Consider the following 23,698-nt stretch of genomic DNA (forward strand, 5'->3'; position numbering starts at 1 on the left):
TCAGAGAGGCATGGGAAAAATGCAGACCACTTTGCCATAATCAATTCAGAGAAACGGCGTGGCTATTTATGAGCACAAACACATGTTTATGGCAGGCTGCGGCGCTAATCCTGGTTTCCCGGACCCCGCTGGCTGCGTCTGCTGGGACATCACTACTTCCTGTTGCCTGTCAGCACCAAGAGGCCGTCCTCAGATCTGTGGTAGTGAACTCAAAGAGATTGGTTTAGTCTCAACTCGTCTGGGTCTAATGCAACAGTGCCAGCATTTGCAGCGGTCTTGTGTTCATTCATTCATGAATTAATGAATGTGTAATCCCATCCCTTGTTTAGCCTTGTATTGATTTGCAGGCCATTCTCTTTCATGTCAGGCAACAGGGGAGGTCTGTTGAAGACAATGCAGTTACAGTATTACCGTTTTTTGGAGATTCTGTGGTCTGAATCAGATGATAAAGGGGAGGGAGGGCTTTTATTTTTAGACCTCATTCTGCCTTGCCTTGAAACAGTCTTGCAGACGCAATGCATTTTCTCTGCAGTCTAAACGGATTTCAGAAGTTTCAGTATAATATCGAAAGTGAATTCATGTAGGTTCCCTTTAACTTCCAAACCTTTGTCACAGCTGGGAGAGGAACCTACTAACGTTTGTTGGAACTCCGATGGTCTTTATACACAGTGTTTCTTTCTCACCCTAGGACACCTTCTTCTGTTCTACACCCCTGGAGTTCACCAGTCCATTTTCGGGGGTTGTCTTTATTTATTTTCGATGCACTTGTTGTTGACTTGGTCTGTGATACTTCCTTGCTGCTTAAAGGTGGGGTGAAGCTCCAGCTAGTCTGACTGTGGAAACAGCATCCGGCCCATTGTTCTGCTTCTGGTTGAGAGGAGGTTTGGACGTGGCCAACAGTCCACCTTCTTGGAGCAGGGGGTCTGGGAATCGCATTGTATAGTAGTGGGCTTGGGGGGAACCTGTGTTCTTTGTTGTTGTAGTTATTGGGCATTATTGTGTGGCGGATGGCTTCAAATCTGCACATGATAGGAGTTCAATCTGTGCTATTTTCCCCCTGATTAAAGGAATGTGTTTTGGCATGGTTTCAAGAAGGCCCTCAGTGTGTCACCTCTGTTATAGTGATTCATTGAGCATTCTGCTATGGGGTGCTGTGTTTGTCTTGGGAAGGAGCTGGGGAAGTGGGAACGCTGGGGAGAGAGGTTTTTCATAAATACAATTTTCCAAAGGAAAGAAATGAAAACAGAGCTCAATAGGTGACGCCCTTTAATTAGATGCAAATTGGATGTTTTTTTTCCCCCAGGTCCGTTTTGGTGTTGTTGCAGAGACCGTAGTTACCTTGGGCAGCACACAAACTCTGACTCATCAGAGGGGATACGCTCTTTTTTTTTTGGGGGGGGGGGGGGGTTTATAGTAGGGTAAGTTACAGTCAATGCATTGTATTAATGATGTTTCATCACATTCCTCATATCCTGCCCTGGGTACATCAGATGGCAGATTTATGTTTTTTTGTTGTCATCTCTGTCTAGCTTTTTCATTTGTCATATTTCAGAATACCAGGCAAACAACATACTGTGCTATTTTCATGACCTTGAGTAAAGCTGTTTTAGGGGCAACAATACTTTTTCATTGTACGTTCATGATGGATGTTTTCATTTGAGAGGCTCTGTTATGAAAGACCAGCACCACTCCATTTCTTTGGTTTATTTGGTTTCTGTCTTGACTGGCAAAGCAGTTCTGGATTCCGGATATTTCATATTTCTCCCAGATCTATCCATTCATTGCATTACACAGTGCCTTCAGAAAGTATTCACACCCCTTGACCTTTTCCACATTGTGTTGTGTTACAAACTGGGATTCAAACGGATTTAATTGTCAACAACCTACACGAAATACTCTGTAATGTCAAAGTGGAAGAAAAATGTTAACATTTGTAAACAATTCATGAAAAATAAAACACTAATATGACTTGATTAGATAAGTATTCAACCCCCTGAGTTAATACATGTTAGAATCACCTTTGGCAGCGATTAGAGCTGTGAGTCTTTCTGGGTAATTCTAAAAGCTTTCCACAACTGTATTGTACAATACTTCTCCATTTAAATAAATAATTCAAGCTCTGACAAGTTGATTGTTGATCATTGCTAGACAGCCATAGATGTTCAAGCAAATTTAAGTCAAAACTCTAACTATGCCACTCAGGAACATTCAACGTTGTCTCGGTAAGAAACTCAATGGTAGATTTGGCCTTGTGTTTTAAATTATTGTCCTGCTGAAAGGTGAATTAATCTCCCAGTGTCTGGTGGAAAGCAGACTGAACCAGGTTTTCCTCTAGGATTTTGCCTGTGCATCTCTTTTTATCCTGAAAAACTTCACAGTGCTTAACGATTACAAGCATAACCATAACATGATGCAGCTACCACTTTTCTTGAAAATATGGAGTGGTATTGTTTTGCAGTATTACTTTAGTGCCTTGTTGCAAACAGGATGCGTGTTTTGGGAATATTTTTATTCTGTACAGGCTTCCTTCTTTTCACTCTGTCAATTAGGCTAGTATTGTGGAGTAACTACGATGTTGTTGATCCATCCTCAGTTTTCAACTACCACAGCCATTACACTCTGTAACTGTTTTAAAGTCACAATTGGCCTCATGGTGAAATCCCTGAGAGGCTTTCTTTCTCTCCAGCAACTGAGTTAGGAAGGTTGGGTGTAATGATACCCCAAAAAGATATAGATGTACTATTGTAAAGTGGTTGTTCCACTGGATATCATAAGGTGAATGCACCAATTTGTAAGTCGCTCTGGATAAGAGCGTCTGCTAAATTACGTAAATGTAAAATGTAAATGTCTTTGCGGTTGAATTTGTGTTTGAAATTCACTGATCAACTGAGGGACCTTAAAGATAATTGTATGTGTGGGGTGCAGAGATGAGGTAGTCATTCAAAAAATCATGTTAAACACTATTATTGCACACAGAGTGAGTCCATGCAAGTTATTATTTGACTTGTTAAGCACATTTTTACTCCTGAACTGATTTACGCTTGTCATAACAAAGGGGTTGAACACTTATTGACTCAAGACATTTCAGCTTTTCATTTTTAATTGATAAAAAAAAAACTCCACTGACATTATGGGGTGTTACGTGTAGACCAATGACAAAAAAAACACATTTTAAATTCTGTAACACAACAAAATGTGGAAAAACTTTCTGAAGGCACTGTAGTTCATTTATTGCAGCGTTGTTGTTGCATTGAATTCAGCCTATATTGTAGTGTCATCCAGGATTTATGGATGCACGTTAAGAGAATCCAGCTTCTATATTCATACTCTACAGTACATGTCATGATCATATTTGATCAATATTCTGCACATTATTGGTGTCCAATGCAGTGTTTTGCAATGTCAATTGTCTTTGGAGATTCTTATTTGACCTTATTCAGAAGTTATGACTGTTTAGTGCTCCCAAGACAGGAGTCTGTCCAGTGACCAGCCCCTGAAGCAAGGGGCCAGTGAGGTTTTCCTGCTTGTGTCTGTGTGTGGAAAACTACTAGTTGTGTGAGTGAAGAAGCACGCCTTGTTGTGCCCTGTAGCCAAAAAATGATGGTTCCTCATCCCCAGCATGCTTCCCGTATTTATTTACATTCCATATTCTGGAATCAGTTTACATCGGAGCTGACCTGCTTGGCTTGAGATTTCAATAATTCACTGGTTTGGTCTTGTATAGTAGGAGGACAGTGAGTGTTGTGGTAAACATTCACGTTCACCTAGCTTTAAATACTGTAAATCAGAGTAAACCAAAGTGATGAGCGGAGACAGTGGAGAGCACAACCTGTTCCATGTGGCGTTCCCAGTGGGCACACCCTGTGCCAGTAACGGGGGTCGGGGGGCAGTGTGGCCCAATAGGAAGCTCACTGCGGGGTGGCGTCCTCCGGTCGTGACCAGGATGATTAAGGGCCCCTTCCTTTCCTGCTCCGAGGGGCATTGTCGCGTTGACAGACAGGCTGCCGACACCTTGCCCCGCTCAGGAAGCGTGTCTCGCTGGTTAAGGAGCAGGACCAGCGGAGTGTAGCCTTCTGATGACACACACATACAGTGGATACACGTCTCACCCATCTCCACATTCCCAGCCACAGACAAGTTGTGCAACAAATATTTTTTTCTGCTGATATGTGTTCAAAATGGTGTTGATTACCAATGTGTTGATTACCTATGGTGTCAGCACTTCAGATTAAAGAGGATCATGTCCTAAAAAAAGCTGAGGGTTGATATATTAAACAATGTTAGCAACTTCAGCAACTAGAAAAAATGAGGAGCGGACTAGAAGTCATTTATAAATATATATATCTTTATTCATTTATTCACTTCTATGCTTGGTTAATAATAAAAATACATTTAGATTACAAAAATCTATATTTGATAGAAAATATCAGTGCATATACGTTTCCCCTCCACAATAAACACAAGACCCAATCAGTCCACATTAACAATGCAAACAATTTGGCAGGATTTCGGGGATTAGAGACAGGATTCATAATAAACCTTAATGAATAATGTATTGTATTGGCACATATTGAGTAGCTTAACACACACAAACTATCAAATTTCTCCTATTTGTAAGGAAAGACTAGCTGGTGTCAGTGGAATTTTTATTTAACCAAAGATGCATATTTTTCCAAACATTTCAACTCTTCATCCTGATACCTTTTCCATAATCTGTGCATAACAGCCTTGTTTTTAAAGGTAATTACAGGCTAAACGTGATAAAGTAGATAACATAACTTTCAGTGACCAGTGTATTGTGACCAGCCTGGATAACACATAGGATTCCTGTAGCCTGCCCTGCAAGCTTCAGTAACACTTTAACCGCAACAAAATGGATCAGTAGCAGAAGATTTCTATTCTAAATATTCCTGCCAACAAACAGTCAATTCCTTCATCTTTCCTAATGTAATTAAAGTGTATACAGCAGTGGAAACAGCATATAAATCTGGAATTAAATACCGGAATGTTACATATCTTGTTATCAAGGAGGCAGGGGGTACAAATCCTTTGGTTAACTCTATGTGACACATTTAAGAGAACATTTGATCTGGATTAATAAGCCACAACGTATAATATAAACCTTAATAAATATGCATGGTTTATTTTACTAGTGCTTTCTCAGACACACGCTTCATGTGAAATTCTAATCCAAGCTCATGTTTTTAACTGTCTTTGTCCATGTGGCTCTCTTGTATCATCTCATTTCCTTTTTGCACCCGGCCATAACAATAATATACAGTGGGGTTTCCTCATGAACGGGCCCATATCGGGATAGGGGAAGGAATCCAAATAGGACTTTTCATTTAAAACGCCTTCACGGTAGAGATGTAGTGTTAAATCCAAAGCAGTGTGATATTACTCTCCGTTTTGCCCTGTTCCCTTCATACCTTAACCCCATTCAGAGGGCATTGGGACTTTATGGGCTGTTGAAACTACTACTACTCAGACTGAGCCAATACCCATCTACAATCTCAACCCTTTCTTCTCTCTGAGACGAATGGGAAAAAATATTCAAAAAACATGTTCACTGGGAAGACGGAGTACTCAAGTGAGAAATCTTTTCAGACTAGTAGATTCAATTATTCACGAACCGTTCCGATAATCTGTCCGACAGGTGCCTTTTAAAAACGTGAGCATTAGCTAAAGTCAAGCTGAGTAATACATGCTTGAAAATACCAACTTCGTGATAAGAATGTTTATTAAACCTTATATTACTAACTAAAAGAAAACACAATAATTATTACTTAATATAATAAAATAGCACATTTACTTTCCAGTTTTCTATTCTACAAAATATTTGTACAGAAATAAAATAGTAAAACAAGAAACGCCTCAATTCTCCAACCTCTTTTCTTTCTCTGTTACATGTTTTATCCCCATAGTAACACATCCACATAGTTACACATTTTTCATTTACACAACAGTATAACCTGCAACCACTACATTTCATGTGTTATACGTCTGGAATCTGTTGTGCTTCTTAGTGTTGTTCACAGTAGATCATAGGAATACCTGAGCCTGTCTTTAGGTTTGTATACAGTGCCTTCAGAAAGTATTCACACCCCTTGACTTTTACCACATTTTTTTGTATTACTGCCTGAATTTAAAATGGATTAAATGAAATAAGTATTCAACCCCTTTGTTATGGACAGCCTAAATAAGTTCAGGAGTAAAAATTTGCTTAACAAGTCACATAAGTTGCATGGACTCCATCTGTGTGTAATAATAGTGTTTAACATTATTTTTGAATGACTATCTCATCTCTGTAACCCACACATACAGATCATTGTAAGGTCCCTCAGTCGAGCAGTGAATTTCAAACACAGGTTAAACCACAGAGACCAGGGACGTTTTCCAATGCCTCTCAAAGAAGGGCCCTCATTGGCAGATGGGTAAACATTTTAAAAAGCAGACACTGAATATCACTTTGAGCATGGTGAAGTCATTATTTACACCCAGTCACTACAAAGATGCAGGCGTCCTTCCTAACTCAGTTGCCGCAGAGGAAGGAAACCACTCAGGGAATTCACCATGAGGCTAATGGTGACTTTAAAACAGTTACTGAGTTTAATGGCTGTTACAGCAGAAAACTGAGGTTGGCTCAACAACATTGTAGTTACTTCACAATACTAACCTGATTGACAGAGGGAAAAGAAGGAAGCCTGTACAGAAAAAATATATTTCTAAAACATGCATCCTGTTTGCAACAAGGCGCTAAAGTAATACTGCAAAAAAATTGTCTAAGCAATTAACGTTTTGTCCTGAATTCAAATTGTTATGTTTGGGGCAAATCCAATACAACACAATTCTGAGTACAATTCTCCATATTTTCAAGAATAGTGTTTGCTGCATCATGTTATGGGTATGCTTGTAATCGTTAAGGACTGGGGAGTTTTTCAGGATAAACCTAAAACACAAGGCCAAATCTACACTGCAATTGCTTACCAAGAAGACTGTGAATGTTCCTGAGAGGCTGAGTTACCGTTTTGACTTATATCTACTTGAAAATCTATGGCAAGACCTGAAAATGGTTGTTTAGCAATAATCAACAACCAATTTGACAGGGCTTGAAGAATTTTGAAAATAATAATGGGAAAATGTTGCACAATCCAGGTGTGGAAAGCTTTTTGAGTCTTACCCAGAACGACTCAAAGTTGTAATCGCTGCCAAAGGTGCTTCTACAAAGTATTGACTCAGGGGTGTGAATAATGATGTGAATAAGTTATTTCTGTATTTCATTTTCAATAAATGTGTAAAAATGTCTAAAAACATGTTTTCACTTTGTCATTATGGGGTATTGTATGTACAGTAGATGGGTGAGAAAAAAATCTATTTAATCAATTTTGAATTCAGGCTGTAACACAACAAAATGTGGATTAAGTCAAGAGGTACCGTTGAAGTCGGAAGTTTACATACACCTTAGCCAAATACATTTAAACTCAGTTTTTCTCAATTCCTGACATATAATCCCAGTAAAAAATCCCTCTCTTAGGTCAGTTCGGATCACCACTTTATTTTAAGAATGTGAAATGTCAGAATAACAGTAGAGAGAATTATTTATTTCAGCTTTTATTTCTTTCATCACATTCCCAGTGGGTCAGAAGTTTACATACACTCAATTAGTATTTGGTAGCATTGCCTTTAAATTGTTTAACTTAGGTCAAACGTTTCGGGTAGCAATCCACAAGCTTCCCATAATAAGTTGGGTGAATTTTAGCCCATTCCTCCTGACAGAGCTGGTGTAACTGAGTCAGGTTTGTAGACCTTGTTCGCACACGCTTTTTCAGTTCTGCCCACAAATCTATAGGCTTGAGGTCAGGGCTTTGTGATGGAAACTCCGATACCTTGACTTTGTTGTCCTTAAGCCATTTTGCCACAACTTTGGAAGTATGCTTGGGGTCATTGTCCATTTGGAAGACCCATTTGCGACCAAGCTTTAACTTCCTGACTGATGTCTTGAGATGTTGCCTCAATATATCCACATAATTTTCCTCCCTCATGGTGCCATCTATTTTGTGAAGTGCACCTTTCCCTCTTGCAGCAAAGCACCCCCACAACATGATGCTGCCACCCCCGTGCTTCACGGTTGGGATGGTGTTCTTCGACTTGCAATCCTCCCCCTTTTACCTCCAAACATAACGATGGTCATTATGGCCAAACAGTTCTATTTTTGTTTCATCAGACCAGAGGACATTTCTCCAAAAAGTACGATCTTGGTCCCCATGTGCAGTTGCAAACCGTAGTATGGCTTTTTTATGGCGGTTTTGGAGCAGTGGCTCCTTCCTTGCTGAGCGGCCTTTCAGGTTATGTCGATATAGGACTCGTTTACTGTGGATATAGATACTTTTGTACCCGTTTCCTCCAGCATCTTCACAAGGTCCTTTGCTGTTGTTCTGGGATTGATTTACACTTTTCGCACCAAAGTACGTTCATCTCTAGGAGACAGAACACGTCTCCTTTCTAATCGGTATGACGGCTGCGTGGTCCCATGGTGTTTATACTTGCATACTATTGTTTGTACAGATGAACATGGTACCTTCAGGCGTTTGGAAATTGCTCCCAAGGATGAACCAGACTTGTGGAGGTCTACAATTTTTTTTCTGAGGTCTTGGCTGTTTTCTTTTAATTTTCCCATGATGTCAAGCAAAGATGCACTGAGTTTGAAGGTAGGCCTTGAAATACATCCACAGGTACACCTCCAATTGACTCCAATGTTGTCAATTAGCCTATCAGAAGCTTCTAAAGCCATTACATAATTTTCTGGAATTTTCCAAGCTGTTTAAATGCACAGTCAACTTAGTGTATGTAAACTTCTGACCCACTGGAATTGTGATACAGTGAATTATAAGTGAAATAATCTGTCTGTAAACAATTGTTGGAAAAATGACTTGTCTCATGCACAAAGTAGATGTCCTAACCGACTTGCCAAAACTATAGTTTGTTAACAAGAAATGTGTGGAGTGGTTGAAAAACTAGTTTTAATGACTTCAACCTAAGTGTAGGTAAACTTCCGACTTCAACTGTATGAAAACTTTCTGAAAGCACTGTAGGTCTATATGTATCTATAGCTATCTGTATGTGTGGATCAGTGGAGGCTGCTGAGGGGAGGACGGCTCATAATAATGTCTGGAATGGAGCTAAAGGAACGGCATCAAACACATAGAAACCATGTGTTTGATGTACTTGATACCATTCCACTGATTCTGCTCCAGCCATTACCACGAGCTCGTCCTCCCCAATTTAAGGTGCCACCAAATCCTGTGTTGTGGATATCACAGTGGGCTATGGAGAAGACCAGCAGCACATAGATGAACCCCTGGGACATGCTGAGTCGGCAGACTCTTCTTTCTCCTTCCTGCAGAGTGGGCTGATGGGAAGCAGGCAGGCTAAGTGCAGATACACAGAAAGGTGTCACAGTCCTAAAGTAACAGATCCCACGTTGTAACAAAGCGTCTCAAACTTGTCTCTAGCTCAAGCCTCGGGGAGGAGGAGAAATGGAAGGAGTTAAAAGGAGAGAGGCAGCAGCAGGCGTTTTACGGTGCGCTATGAAGTCCAGCGCGAGCTAGAACAGAGGAGAACAAAGGAGAGGCCTTGAGGCATTCAGTCAGATTCTCCACCAGGGGCGGGGGGGCGTCTCCCACGGCGATGGAGTGGGGTAGGGCTACACAGGTGGGGTGGAGGGGCGCACTATGTAGTTGTAGTCAGGGCGCGGGCTGTGGCACTCCAGACCGGGCTCCAGGGAAGAGTTGTTCAGGATGAAGTCCAGAGAGGGGACAGGCTGAGGGTACTTGTCCTTCTCTTCCTCAGTCAGCACCGACTCCTTACTCCTACTCACCACCTTCATCCTGGAGAGAGAGAGAGAGAGAGAGAGAGAGAGAGAGAGAGAGAGAGAGAGAGAGAGAGAGAGAGAGATAGCACATACATGTTTAAAAACAGACTCAGTAATAAACCAATAATACATTTCCATGATAATTGTTCATAAAGGATATCATCAATCATGTTCTCTGGCCTCTCTCACTTCTGTTCCCATAAACGCTCCAAATATGAGTAATTGACTACTATTGTCTTCAGGTTGCTAGGAGTTTCCAGAACCTTGTTCATAGGGACGCAAGGTCAGATCCCAGTGGGGTAAATCACATGACTGACTACCGTAAATTCCGGACTATAAGCCGCCACTTTTTTCCCAGCTTTGAACCTCGCGGCTTAAACAATGACGCTGCTAATATATGTTTTTTTTTCTCCAAAAAAACACATTCTGTGACTTGCTCAGTTTTTTGGCGGCATGAAGCTTTCATTAGACCAATGAAATTGCCGAACGGGTTAAGGTCAAACAACTTTTTTGTTTACTGTTTAGATTAAATCGAGCGCTCTCAAACTTCCCATCATTCTGATTACGGTAGTGATTTTGTCACCCTCATCATGGCAAAGACACGGAGAAATGCATATGATGCAGCTTTCAAGTTGAAGGCGATTGATCTGGCTGTTGGAAAAGGAAATAGAGCTGCTGCACGGGAGCTTGGTCTTAATGAGTCGATGATAAGACGTTGGAAACAGCAGCGTGAGGAATTGACTCAGTGCAAAAAGACAACTAAAACTTACTGCTAATTTTTTATTTTTTGTTACAAGCGGTGTTTCGTTAAAGCCTATTTATGTTTGTTACAAGCCGTGTTTCGTTAAAGCCTGTGTAAAGTTAATTTGTTTCAATGTACCGGTAGGCACCTGCGGCTTATAGACATGTGCGGCTTATTTATGTTCAAAATAATATTTATTTTTAAATTCAGTGGGTGCGGCTTATATTCAGGTGCGCTTAATAGTCCGGAAATTACGGTAGCTGCATTGACTATGAGACTGGGGAAATGACAGGGTGGTGTATTACATTTTCGATTTGTTGAGTCAAGTACTGACATCAATACTATGCCAAGCATTTACACACATCTACAAAGAGAGGGAGATAGCGAGAGAGAGAGAGAGAGAGAGAGCGAGAGAGCGAGAGCTATATGGAGAGGGTATAGGACAACTGCGAGTGGGGAAGAGGGGGTGCCACGTGGAATTCTACAGCACAAAGCTAGAGGACCATTACAGAGCCAGGGAGGCCCTCCCTCGTAAACATTCAGAAGGTCAAAGGTGACAGTGATCGAGTGGCGACCCAGTAAGGGTTCTTTCCCCTCAATAAATAGATAATTCTCTGCATGCCTCTGGTGACTGGTTCTCCCATGGAAGAGGCCATGGAAGCTAAGGCTGTGCCCATAGGTAGTGGTCTTCTGGTCTTTCTCTGTCCAGCGTTGTGCATCACATAGGGGCACAGAGACGAGGGGAGCACTGTACATGGGTTGATGAGGGTGTGGGAGTGGATTGGGGTTGGGAGGGAACAATGGTTGCTGAGGGAGGGGATCCATAATGTTGTATTCAAACCAAGACCTTGTTCATTGGGGGTTTCGGAATAGTGTCATTAATCATGGTAAATTCACATCAAACTCCACTGATGTTTTGCTGTACCCTTTCTGCCAGTTTATGATTATTGCATTGAAAAAAAACGTTGTTTGTTAGCTGCTCTTGCTTGTTAGAGTATGTTTCAGTCCTAATCTTTTTTTGACCAGTGAAGAGGCATTTGAAAGACAGACTCCACCGATACATATTTTTTTAATGTAATTGTGCTCTTTGAACTGAAGCTGGGAGAGGTTTTTCAGCCTAACCTTTCTAAGCCCTGTCCTTAGCCCTGGTTTCTCTCTATTCTACAGGTATGAAAGGTTCTGACAAGGTGTCATGCCAGCAGTGTCATCTACAGCTGGTCAAGGAACCTGTCTTTTACGGACGCTATCGATGACCTGGGTGATTGCTAGCTGGGAACCCAGCAAACCCAGGAACATTCCCAGAACATTATACTAAGATTCCCATTAAGTTCTAGTTAGGGTTTTATCTAACATTAGAATGATAACATCCCAATATAATGTTTTTGATAACAAAATATAGATTTTTCCCTTCAATAATATGTTTTAAATGAAATAACCTTGGAATGTTCTCCTAACACTCACTAAAATGTTGTGCACAATATCTGTGACAACCCATACAGAACATTCCCCAAAAGTTATCATTAGGTTTCCAGGTTATGTAATAACACAATGTACCAGTAATGTTTTCCCAGCAAACCAAAATTGGTTCTGTGAAAGTTCCGAACATTCGGTTACGGCAAATGTTCTCATAATAGAGCTCTGCTACCCGACCCGAGAATCAGCAGGTGAATGATTTTTGCAGCCCAGAATCATCTGCACAACTGGACAATTTTCATGTTTTGGGAACATATCTTTTGTGATGTCCCGACAATATTCTCACCAGACTGTTTCCGCAACCTAATGAAACATTCGGGGAACCTTTTTTTTTTTTTGTACTTTCACCCCTTTCCACCACAATTTCATGATACCCAATTGGTAGTTACAGTCTTTTCCCATCGCTGCAACTCCCCTACAGACTCGGGAGAAGCGAAGGTCGAGCCAGACTCCTGGCCCGCCACAACAAGTTGCTAGAGCGCGGTGGGACAAGGAAATCCATTCTGGGAACCCTTAAAGAACGGATTAAATGTGTTCTGGAAACATTTTTTTTGCAACATCTTGCAAATGTTTTATACAAAAATTATATAATCATCAGCAAGACTGGACAGTTTTTGTGTTATGAGAACATTTGCCGCGACCTAATCAATGTTCTGGGAACTTTCACAGAACCAAGTTTGGTTTGATGGGAAGCTTAGTCGGATTTGTGAACTGTATCATGAGATTACATTTAGAATAACCTGAATGCATCCCCTTGTTTAACTCATTTTGGAAGTTGCTGGTTTGCTGAGCATGTTCAGATCCAAAGAGTCCGGGTGTGTGACCTACTAGATTAACCCTGCTATTGGCCAACATTTAAAATCATAAACAATCTCTAAAACCTAAATCTACACAAACCACAGGTCTATCTGGGACAGTGGGTGGACTGTACATGCATAATGGAATGTTTTCTCTATCTGAACATTAGCTCTCAGTTCATTGCGTAGGGGAGGCTTCATTCTCAAAGACGCAGGGAGATGCTAGACAACAATTCCTCAGCCACCACAGGCTGATTATACTGGACCAGATAACATCCAGGGTGATGAGTCATCTGAGTCCACAACTGTTCCTCAGCAATGACACTGTTATTCTGATAACATCCATTAGATTGACTCTGGACAGAGTGTCTGGACAGAGTGTCTGGACAGAGTGTCTGGACAGAGTGCTTGGACAGAGTGTCTGGACAGAGTGTCTGGACAGAGTGTCTGGACAGAGTGCTTGGACAGAGTGTCTGGACAGAGTGTCTGGACAGAGTGCTTGGACAGAGTGTCTGGACAGAGTGTCTGGACAGAGTGTCTGGACAGAGTGCTTGGACAGAGTGTCTGGACAGAGTGATTGGACAGAGTGCTTGGACAGAGTGCTTGGACAGAGTGCTTGGACAGAGTGCTTGGACAGAGTGCTTGGACAGAGTGATTGGACAGAGTGATTGGACAGAGTGCTTCCTTGGCCCCGACCTCTCATGTCATCTCACACTATGGCAGTTCAGTGATGTATGAAACACTGCCACTACTCTAAACTTAGAAACTCCTTGATAAGTAAGTTGTCAGAGGATGTCTCAATCAGGCCGAGCAGCCTTTTGAGTTTTAGTGTTAAAGCACCCAGGCCCGAGTCAGACTTCCACTGGACTTTTGTTCTCTGTCTTCTGGGTTGTCACCTTAGGGCAATATCCCTCCCCAGAGTCCTTTGTCTCGATTGGTCTCTTGCATGGCTTTTTTTTACAAATGCAAAAACCTGTCATTGAGGTTCAGAGGGTGATTGGGACCGTGTGTGTGACAATCCAAACGTCTACATTCCAGGCCAGTGGGTGGGTTTCCTGGGCAGGTCCAGCACCCTTCCTCTCCTTCTCTCCTACCTCTTTCTGCTTCCCCTATCTCTCCATCCTGCTTCTCTACCCCTCTACCCTTCTCTGCCTCTCTACCCCTCTACCCTTCTCTGCCTCTCTACCCCTCCCAGCCTCTGCCTCTCTACCCCTCCCAGCCTCTGCCTCTCTACCCCTCCCAGCCTCTGCCTCTCTACCCCTCCCGGCCTCTGCCTCTCTACCCCTCCCGGCCTCTGCCTCTCTACCCTTCTCTGCCTCTCTACCCCTCCCTGCCGCTCTACCCCTCCCTGCCTCTGCCTGTGGCTCCCCTGCCTCTTTCTGCCTCTCACTCTGGTTCTATCCGCCCCTCTCTGCGTCTCCAGATGATGTCAGTGACAGGGAAGATGGGGATTAGGTGGACTCACGCCAGGGCCATGATGCAGAGAGGTCAGGCAAAAGACTCCAGGCGCTTCAGTGTGTTCCCATCGTCAGACGACAGGCCCATCCCACTGTCCGACTGTCCCCCCTGCACGTGCAGAGAGAGGGAGGGAAATATAAGGATACAGAGAGAGAGAGAGAGAGAGAGAGAGAGAGAGAGAGAGAGAGAGAGAAAGAGGATGAGAGGATGAGAGAATGATAGAGAAAGTGTCAGAGCTAGTCCAACAAAAGGGTGGTCTCACATATGTCTATTCATACAGGCCAGATGTTTTACACCCTACTAATTAGGCAGCTCTGTAGTGAAGAGACACCCTCATGTTAAGTTGGGGGGGTGATGAGTTAATTCACCTCATGGTTGTCGTTAGAGCTGTTCTCCATGGTAACCTCGTCAAAGGTCTTCACACTTCCCGGCCGGATGTTCCTGAAGGGATAAGATTTCCAAAGTCAGATCTCAATCAGGGAATTCCAAGATTACATGTGCCAAAAAGCGGCATTGAGAAACACAATAAGCGGGAACATAATCAAGTTAATGAACAATTACATAGTGTCAGTGGGATTGGTCTTTGAAAAGAACCTCTATTTATTTTGCTTTTCAACAGACGCAGAGAATCAAATGGCTGCTTAATTCCGCTTAAGGGATAACTGCTATGAGAGAATTTCAACACATTCTCAATAAACACACTCGTAGGACCTGTGAAACGAGGGCTTGACAAATATTATTTTAAGTGGACATAAACCCTAAAGCAGGGTCTGTGGTTTGGGAGGAAATTCCTTGAAGGGGCCACAATGCTTTGGGCTCCCTCAACATCTCACTGCCAATGTATATAGTTCTTATCTCAACCTTAATCAGGTCTTTCATTGCCCTCAACTAGATCTACATGACCTTCTTTAAGAGTAAGTAGCCGACCCGCCAAGCAAAGCATATGTTAAGAAAATGGTGTGTGCTTTGAACAATGTACTGAAATGATTGGTTGTTATTTTAAAGGCACAATATGCAGAAATCGCGCCGCCATTTCCTGGTTGCTAAAATTCTAATATTTTGCCTAATTTCTGTTTATGTGACAAAACAAGCAGTCATTGTGAAGAGAATCATTGTACCATCTAAACCGCTGTGAAATATATTTTCCATAACTAAAAATATTGTATTTTCAGCTGTTTGAAGTTGGTGTACCAAACTGAAAGTAAAAGATGCAACAACGAAACTTAAGAACGGGAAGCATAGAAATAGCGCACATTGAACATATCCACAGCTTCTTAGACGTGCTTTAACCGCGAATGACAGATCTATCACTCACATTTCTACGTGGACTTTGGTAGGGTTGCCCAAAAACGTACATATTGTAGCTTTAACATTCAGTACATTTAAGATAACACATATTTAAAGAGAGATAAACGTTCCATTAAGCCAAGACACCCAAGGAGACATTACATTTCACTGCTGAAGTGTCTCTATTAAATGTTATATAATGTACATAAACTTATGGCAGAAATCTTCAACTAAACTGCAATGCTATAAAATGTGAGAGAGCTTATTCAATAGTGTTGTGAGCCACAGGTGTCTGTGTGATCTCCGTGTTAGGTTCAGGGAAATATCTCTCTGTTAGGTTCAGGGTAATATCTCTCTGTTAGGTTCAGGGTAATATCTCTCTGTTAGGTTCAGGGTAATATCTCTCTGTTAGGTTCAGGGTAATATCTCTCTGTTAGGTTCAGGGTAATATCTCTCTGTTTGGTTGAGGGTAATATAGCTGGGTAATGTAGTGTAGTGACTGGCCAGCTGACAGACTCCTGTTTCTTACCAGGTGTTCCCTGAGTCGCGGTGAGAGAGCGGCCTGGTGTTGGTCTCCTCTGACCGGGCCGTGTTGGAGGGGTCTCCCTCCTTGGACAGCAGGGCTGCTATAGGGATGTAATGCTTGCCCTCCTGAATGGAAAGAAAGAGGAGAGACCACAACATGTCAGACAAGAGGCCTAGCTAACAACTATCATAGCAGGACGGAAAACACATGTATGTGATAAGTGTGTGAAGCCTTTTGAGATTTGAGCATAATACTGTCCGTGTGCTCCACAAACATCCATTCAGGGCTTGCAGACCAGCAGGGAATGTTGCCAAAGAACCCAAAGGTCACGCATAATAAATAAAATGTGGAATGCCTGAGGGCCACAGATGGAGCAGTGTGATGTTGGTAGAGAAAACTTCACCGTCTGGCCAGTGAAGAACTGAGTCTGTCTGTATGTAACAGATCTACAGTTGAAGTCGGATGTTTACATACACCTTAGCCAAATACATTTAAACTCAGTTTTTCACAATTCCTGACATTTAATCCTGGTAAAAATTCCCTGTATTAGGTCAGTTAGGATCACCACTTTATTTTAAGAATATGAAATGTCAGAATAATAGTAGAGAGAACGATTTATTCCCAGTGGGTTATTCCCACTTTTATCACATTCCCAGTGGGTCAGAAGTTTACATACACTCAATTAGTATTTGGTAGCATTGCCTTTAAGTTGTTTAACTTGGGTCAAAAGTTTTGGGTAGCCTTCCACAAGCTTCCCACAATAAGTTGGGTGAATTTTGGCCCATTCCTCCTGACAGAGCTGGTGTAACTGAGTCAGGTTTGTAGGTCTCCTTGCTCGCACACACTTTTTCAGTTCTGCCCACACATTTTCTATGGGATTGAGGTCAGGGCCTTGTGATGGCCACTCCAATACTTTGACTTTGTTGTCCTTAAGCCATTTTGCCACAACTTTGGAAGTATGCTTGGGGTCATTGTCCATTTGGAAGACCCATTTGCGACCAAGCTTTAACTTCCTGACTGATGTCTTGAGATGTTGCTTCAATATATCCACATAATTTTCCTCCCTCATGGTGCCATCTATTTTGTGAAGTGCACCAGTCCCTCCTGCAGCAAAGCACCCCCACAACATGATGCTGCCACCCCTGTTCTTCACGGTTGGGATGGTGTTCTTCGGCTTGCAAGCCTCCCCCTTTTACCTCCAAACATAACGATGATCATTATGGCCAAACAGTTCTATTTTTGTTTCATCAGACCAGAGGACATTTCTCCAAAAAGTACGATCTTTGTCCCCATGTGCAGTTGCAAACCGTAGTCTGGCTTTTTTTATGCCGGTTTTGGAGCAGTGGCTTCTTCCTTGCTGAGCGGCCTTTCAAGTTATGTCGATATAGGACTCGTTTTACTGTGTATATAGATACCTTTGTACCTGTTTCCTCCAGCATCTTCACAAGTTCCTTTGCTGTTGTTCTGGGATTGATTTACACTTTTCGCACCAAAGTACATTCATCTCTAGGAGACAGAACGCATCTCCTTCCTGAGCGGTATGACGGCTGCGTGGTCCCATGGTGTTTATACTTGCATACTATTGTTTGTACAGATGAACGTGGTACCTTCAGGCATTTGGAAATTGCTCCCAAGGATGAACCAGACTTGTGGAGGTCTACACATTTGTTTCTGAGGTCTTGGCTGATTTCTTTTGATTTTCCCATGATGTCAAGCAAAGTGGCACTGAGTTTGAAGGTAGGCCATGAAATACATCCACAGGTACACCTATGTCAATTAGCCTATCAGAAGCTTCTAAAGCCATTACATAATGTTCTAGAATTTTCCAAGCTGTTTAAAGGCACAGTCAACTTAGTGTATGTGAACTTCTGACCCACTGGAATTCTGATACAGTGAATTATGAGTGAAATAATCTGTCTGTAAACAATTGTTGGAAAAATTACTTTTGTCATGCACAAAGTAGATGTCCTAACCGACTTGCTAAAACTATAGTTTGTTAACAAGACATTTGTGGAGTGGTTGAAAAACGAGTTTTAATGACTCCAACTTAAGTTTATGTAAACTTCCGACTTCAACTGTATCTTAATGGAAGGGTTGAAATCCTTACTGTGCGGCTCTTTTCTGTCCAGTCAGGATGGGTTCCCACACGGTTGGTTCTCAGCGAGAACTATACTGCGGTTTTATGTGACGTGTGAGGTCTGGTCTGCTACCATCACTTATCTCTTTACAATCCCCCCTCTCTGTGACTGTGTTTTTGACTGTCTTTGTTGTTGGTTTTTTGGGCATTATTAGGACTTGATGGGACCGTATAGTTTTGTGTTCGCAGGGGAAACAGACAATTTTCCCTCAGCAGACACAGTCGCTGCTTTCCTTTTCCTGGTCTTGATTCCAGTGGTGTAGTGGAGGGTATACAGAGGTATGTGCTGTGTACCTCCAATTTTGTTGTGGGCATTGAGTATGCTCACTTCTTATCCCCACGATTCATATCAAAGTAGTGAAGTGGAGGTATACGCCGTATCCATTAATAAGGCTGATGGAACAGATCTGAATGTTTAGCTTAAAATGTTGATAAACACATTTTAAAGCTCAGCAATGTGCACGCGGCGGTAGGCCTACGTGCAAATGTTCCAAAATGCAATTTGCGGAAAATACTGTTCTAAAATGCAGCCAGGTCAAAATTGGACGTCTATCCATGTCCTGAGACCTTGAAGGAGCTGTTTCCCTTGCTTTGCAAGGGCCACGGCTTTCAGTGGAGTGATAGGTAACGATGCTTAGTGGAAGGCAGTTGTTGACGTGTTCAGAGGCTCCCTGGTTCGAGCCCCGGTTTGGGATGAGGAGAGGGACAGAAGCAACACTGTTACACAAACTCCATCTCATGTGTTCTACACAAACACCGCTAACCAAACAATAGTGCTAGGTGCCTGCGCAGTTGAATAAAAGGGTAAATACACTCAAATATCAATCATTGTTTGGACATCTAATTTTGTTGTTTTTCAATTTAAAAAGAGGGACTCAGTTGACAGCCTCATTTATCTACAGTATTTAAATAGTAGGCCTACTATTAGCCTAGTTGCACAGTACAGCTTGGATAGGCCTGACTGTGAAAGACCAATATGGGATTTAGCATTTTAAATCATTGAGAGTGTATGTCACACAGTGCTCTTGAAAAATATTTTGATCAATATCTCCTTGTCATTCCACTACCCGGGGGGGGGGGGGGGGGGGGTTGGGTTGTTGAGTGTGACTTCCCCTCCCAGTTACTGTGACCACACCCCTGGGCAAGACCCCAGTAACTAATTAAATTGTTAAGTAGTTTCCTAAGGACAATGTGGCTGGAGTCCTTAAAGAGCGGCTGCCTTTAAATAGCAAAAAATCCCTTTGAAAATGGCCAATGTGGTATCGATATGAGTAAAAAATATTTATTCTAGTGTCAAAATTGACTACAAAGTGTAAATAGGTTCATTTTGTTCATAGAGTCAGTCTCGTCTTAAACTGAGTCTGGAACATCTGTGCGTCACACCGGGAAATGAAGGTTGGGTTTTGATTTGACGATGTCCACTTGCCCACTAACATGGGGTGAACAGCTGCAGTGATTTCTCTCTATCCAATAGCATAGACAGTGAGTCAGGCCTGCCCAGCAGCCCGACTTTGTTTTCATAAGACACATTTTTTTTACATGAGAAATACTGCACCAAATACCTTAGATGGATGTAAAATTGTGCAACTTAAACATCCTCGGACAAAACGGCATAATTAATTACAGATTTTCTGAGTTATGGGGATTTTGAGGAAGTAAAATAGGCTTCTGCGTCTACAGTGTCTCATTGGGGACAAACATCATTAACCAAACACGGAATCAGTCAGGAAACACACCTCCAAGACTGAAATCAAATTTTTCAAATGAGCAACAGAAAAACACACGTGCCAATCGGTGTGTTCAGTGGCTCTTTATCTGTGTTGTGGCTTCCCCCACATGGAAATAGTTTTAGCCACTTTGCCTAAACTTGACTTACTTACCTAAACCCTTTTACTCCGTGAGGAGCATAGGTTATATACGCAAATGTGCTCCGCCACACTCAGTTTTACTGGCCAGAAGCAAAGCATATAAAACACAGTAAGTCATACAAGCCTTATGAGCATAGTGCACTTAGATGAGGCAAGGCCAGAGCATAGTGCACTTAGATGAGGCAAGGCCAGAGCATAGTGCACTTAGATGAGGCAAGGCCAGAGCATTGTGCACTTAGACGAGGCAAGGCGAGGGGTGAAAGTAAGCCGGTACAGAGTACCGTCAAAATAAATAGTGGGGTTACGCCATACCGGTAAAACATGAGCCTATCACAATAATGAAAACCAAGATTGCAAGAAAACTGTAAGCTATTACACCATCATTTATCAACCGCATGAACAATGTGCCAATAGACGGGTGGTACACGATCCAAAATGAGGTGTGGTTCCATGTGAACACTAACATTTTGCCAAGGTAAAGATGACTGGCCGGGACCAAGACGCACACGGACAGCAGTGGACGCATCAATCAATTTAGGCTACAAGAGGGTGCCTAATGACAATCGGTGAATGTTATTAACATTTTTGGTGTTTTTAATAGACGTCTCTCATCAAACAGCAGGTGCACAGTGCAGTGTTTTAGATGCTGTAATTCTCTTACAGTACACGAACGTGGGCAGGTAGCATACTTTTTTAAATGATTTGTTTGACAATCAGACAAAAACATCATGCCTGGTTCGGTTCATGCCACATTGAAAGGTAATACAGTTTTACAGTTAAAGCTAGAATACTAAATTGAAACAATAACAAAGTGGTTCACCCGCCTCATAGTTTGAATCATGTTTTGAGGTTATACCGTGTTTGCTTACATTGTTTACAAACTTATATTTTGGATTCTGATGGGGTACAACAGTTGTACTAAGCTCATGAGGCATTTATAAGTTATATTCTTCAAGAATCAATACGTATACAGTGAATTCAAAAATTATTCAGACCCCTTGACTTTTTCCACATTTTGTTACGTTACAGCCTTATTCTAAAATGTATATATATATATATATATATATATATATATATATATATATATATATATATATATTTAAAAAAAATCCTCAACAATCTACAGACAATACCCCATAATGACAAAGCGAAAACAGAAATGCCTTATTTACATAAGTATTCAGACCCTTTACTATGAGACTCGAAATTGAGCTCAGGTGCATCCTGTTTCCATTGATCATCATTGAGATGTTTCTAAAATTTGATTGTAGTCCACCTGTGGTAAATTCAATTGATTAGACATGATTTGGAAAGGCACACATCTGTCTATATAAGGTCCCACAGTTGATAAAGCATGTCAGAGCAAAAACCAAGCCATGAGGTCGAAGGAATTGTCAGTAGAGCTCCGAGACAGCATTGTGTCGAGCCACAGATCTGGGGAAGGGTACCAAAACATTTCTGCAGCATTGAAGGTCCCCAAGAACACAGTGGCCTCCACCATTCTTAAATGGAAGAAGTTTGGAACCACCAAGACTCTTCCTAGAGCTGTCCTCCCGGCCAAACTGAGCAATTGGGGGAGAAGGGCCTTAGTCAGGGAGGTGACCAAGAACCCGATGGTTCCTCTGTGGAGATGGGAGAACCTTCCAGAAAGACAACCATCTTTGCAGCACCCCACCAATCAGGCCTTTATGGTAAAGTGGCCAGACGGAAACCACTCCTCAGTAAAAGGCACATGACAGCCCGCTTGGAGTTTGCCAAAAGGAACCTAAAGGACTCTCAGACCATGACAAACAAGATTCTCTGGTCTGATGAAACCAAGATTGAACTCTTTGGCCGGAATGCCAAGCGTCACGTCTGGAGGAAACCTGGCACCATCCCTACGGTAAAGTATGGGGGTGGTGGCAGCATCATGCTGTGAGGATGTTTTTCAGCAGCAGGGACTGGGAGAGTGGTCAGGATTGAGGGAAAAATGAACGAAGCAAAGTACAGAGAGATTCTTGATGAAAACCTGCTCCAGAGCCCTCAGGATCTCAAACTAGGGCGAAGGTTCACCTTCCAACAGGACAACGACCCTAAGCACACAGCCAAGACAACACAGGAGTGGTTTCGGGACCAGTCTCTGAATGTCCTTGAGTGGCCCAGTCAGAGCCCTGACTTGAACCCGATCAAACATCTCTGGAGAGACCTGAAAATAGCTGTGCAGTGACGCTCCCCATCCGACCTGACAGAGCTTGAGAGGATTTGTAGAGAAGAACTGGACAAACTCCTGTTGTGGAAATTCAGTACTGAGAAAGACTTGGTCATTTCTTCAAACAATCATCTTATTTAATATTGATTAATTATTGCAATAATGAGGCTGGTCGAACCCCCACCCTTGAGTGTAGGACCGAGTAACCTCACCTTCACACAAATGCAGAGTACTTTAAAAAGCTGACACCAACAATGCTCAGCCATAGTTGGTTCAACCCCCCTCATGCAGACCAAGGATCATCATAAGCCACTCTGGGTTCATCCTGTCGTTATCTGCACGTGGGTTGTTGTCTTAACCCCACCCTGGCTTAGTTTCCCAGATGCAAGGATGATTTTGGGACAATGAGTGATTGTTCTACTCCTAAGCTATCTCTAGTAAAACACATTCTTGTCTACGTAATGCAGTCTTTAACTCATTTGTCCGCTCAAGCCACCTCTAGTGACCATACGCCCAGATTAGCTGCAGGGAACTAGAGTGGATATCATAAAACACAGACACTAACAGGACAGAAATATCATCCTATTTGTTAAGTATTAATTGCTAACTATTAATATCAAACAAATCAGGTAAATATGTACTTTTTCTATCACATTACCCAAATACCAGTGTGCCAAACTTGTAGAGTCATACCCAAGAAGACTCGAGGCTGTAATCGCTGCCAAAGGTGCTTCAACAAAGTACTGATTAAAGGGTCTGAGTACTTACGTAAATGTAATATTTCAGTTTTGTATTTTTGTATAAATTTGCAAAAATTGTAGATTTCATGAGGGGAAAAAACTATTTAATCCATTTTAGAATAAGGCTGTAACGTAACAAAATGTGAAAAAAGTCAAGGGGTCTGAATACTTTCCGAATGGCTGTATATCATTACGTCCAAAAATTGATGTAGCAGCAAAGGATTCTAGCTCTAAAGGACATGCGTTTACTATTAGGCCTATTAAAAAAACGTTTAGTGCACACCCGCATTGGAGGTCCTGTACCTGGCAGATATTACGTCTACTTTCACCCCTGGGCAAGGCCCTATCCACAACCCTGCTGACCTCTGATCTCCAGATCACCTGGTCTTCATCACCGCCTTCACCTATTCAGTCATTTCAGACTAGTGATAACCTCACGGGCAGAAGGAATAGATTTGAAAGAATTAAAACAAAGCCATGGGGATCTTACCTGCTGTACACTGGCCTGTAGCAGGTCTCCTAGTCTCTCCACCAGCTCAGTGAAGGTTGGCCGGTCTCCTGACTCGCCCTGCCAGCAGTCCAACATGGTCTGGTATCTGAGGAGAAATACG

The 23,698-nt window shown here is 42.2% G+C and overlaps 1 protein-coding gene across 1 annotated transcript in view; it reads right to left on the reverse strand.

Annotated features, from left to right (window-relative positions):
• Positions 1-4,324: 4,324 nt before the first annotated feature.
• Positions 4,325-23,698, reverse strand: part of LOC106604726 (vascular endothelial growth factor receptor kdr-like) — a 74,673-nt gene continuing 55,299 nt past the window's right edge. The window contains exons 26-30 of the mRNA XM_014199675.3: positions 23,578-23,683; positions 16,158-16,279; positions 14,710-14,782; positions 14,349-14,449; positions 4,325-9,887 (exon numbers count right to left, since the gene is read on the reverse strand). Of these exons, the coding sequence (XP_014055150.1) occupies positions 14,372-14,449; positions 14,710-14,782; positions 16,158-16,279; positions 23,578-23,683 (379 nt within the window). The 3' untranslated portion in view covers positions 4,325-9,887; positions 14,349-14,371. The remainder of the gene's footprint in view (positions 9,888-14,348; positions 14,450-14,709; positions 14,783-16,157; positions 16,280-23,577; positions 23,684-23,698) is intronic.

The sequence above is a fragment of the Salmo salar genome, chromosome 05 (genome assembly GCF_965601325.2).
Source record: "Salmo salar chromosome 05, fSalSal1, whole genome shotgun sequence".
NCBI lineage: Eukaryota > Metazoa > Chordata > Actinopteri > Salmoniformes > Salmonidae > Salmo > Salmo salar.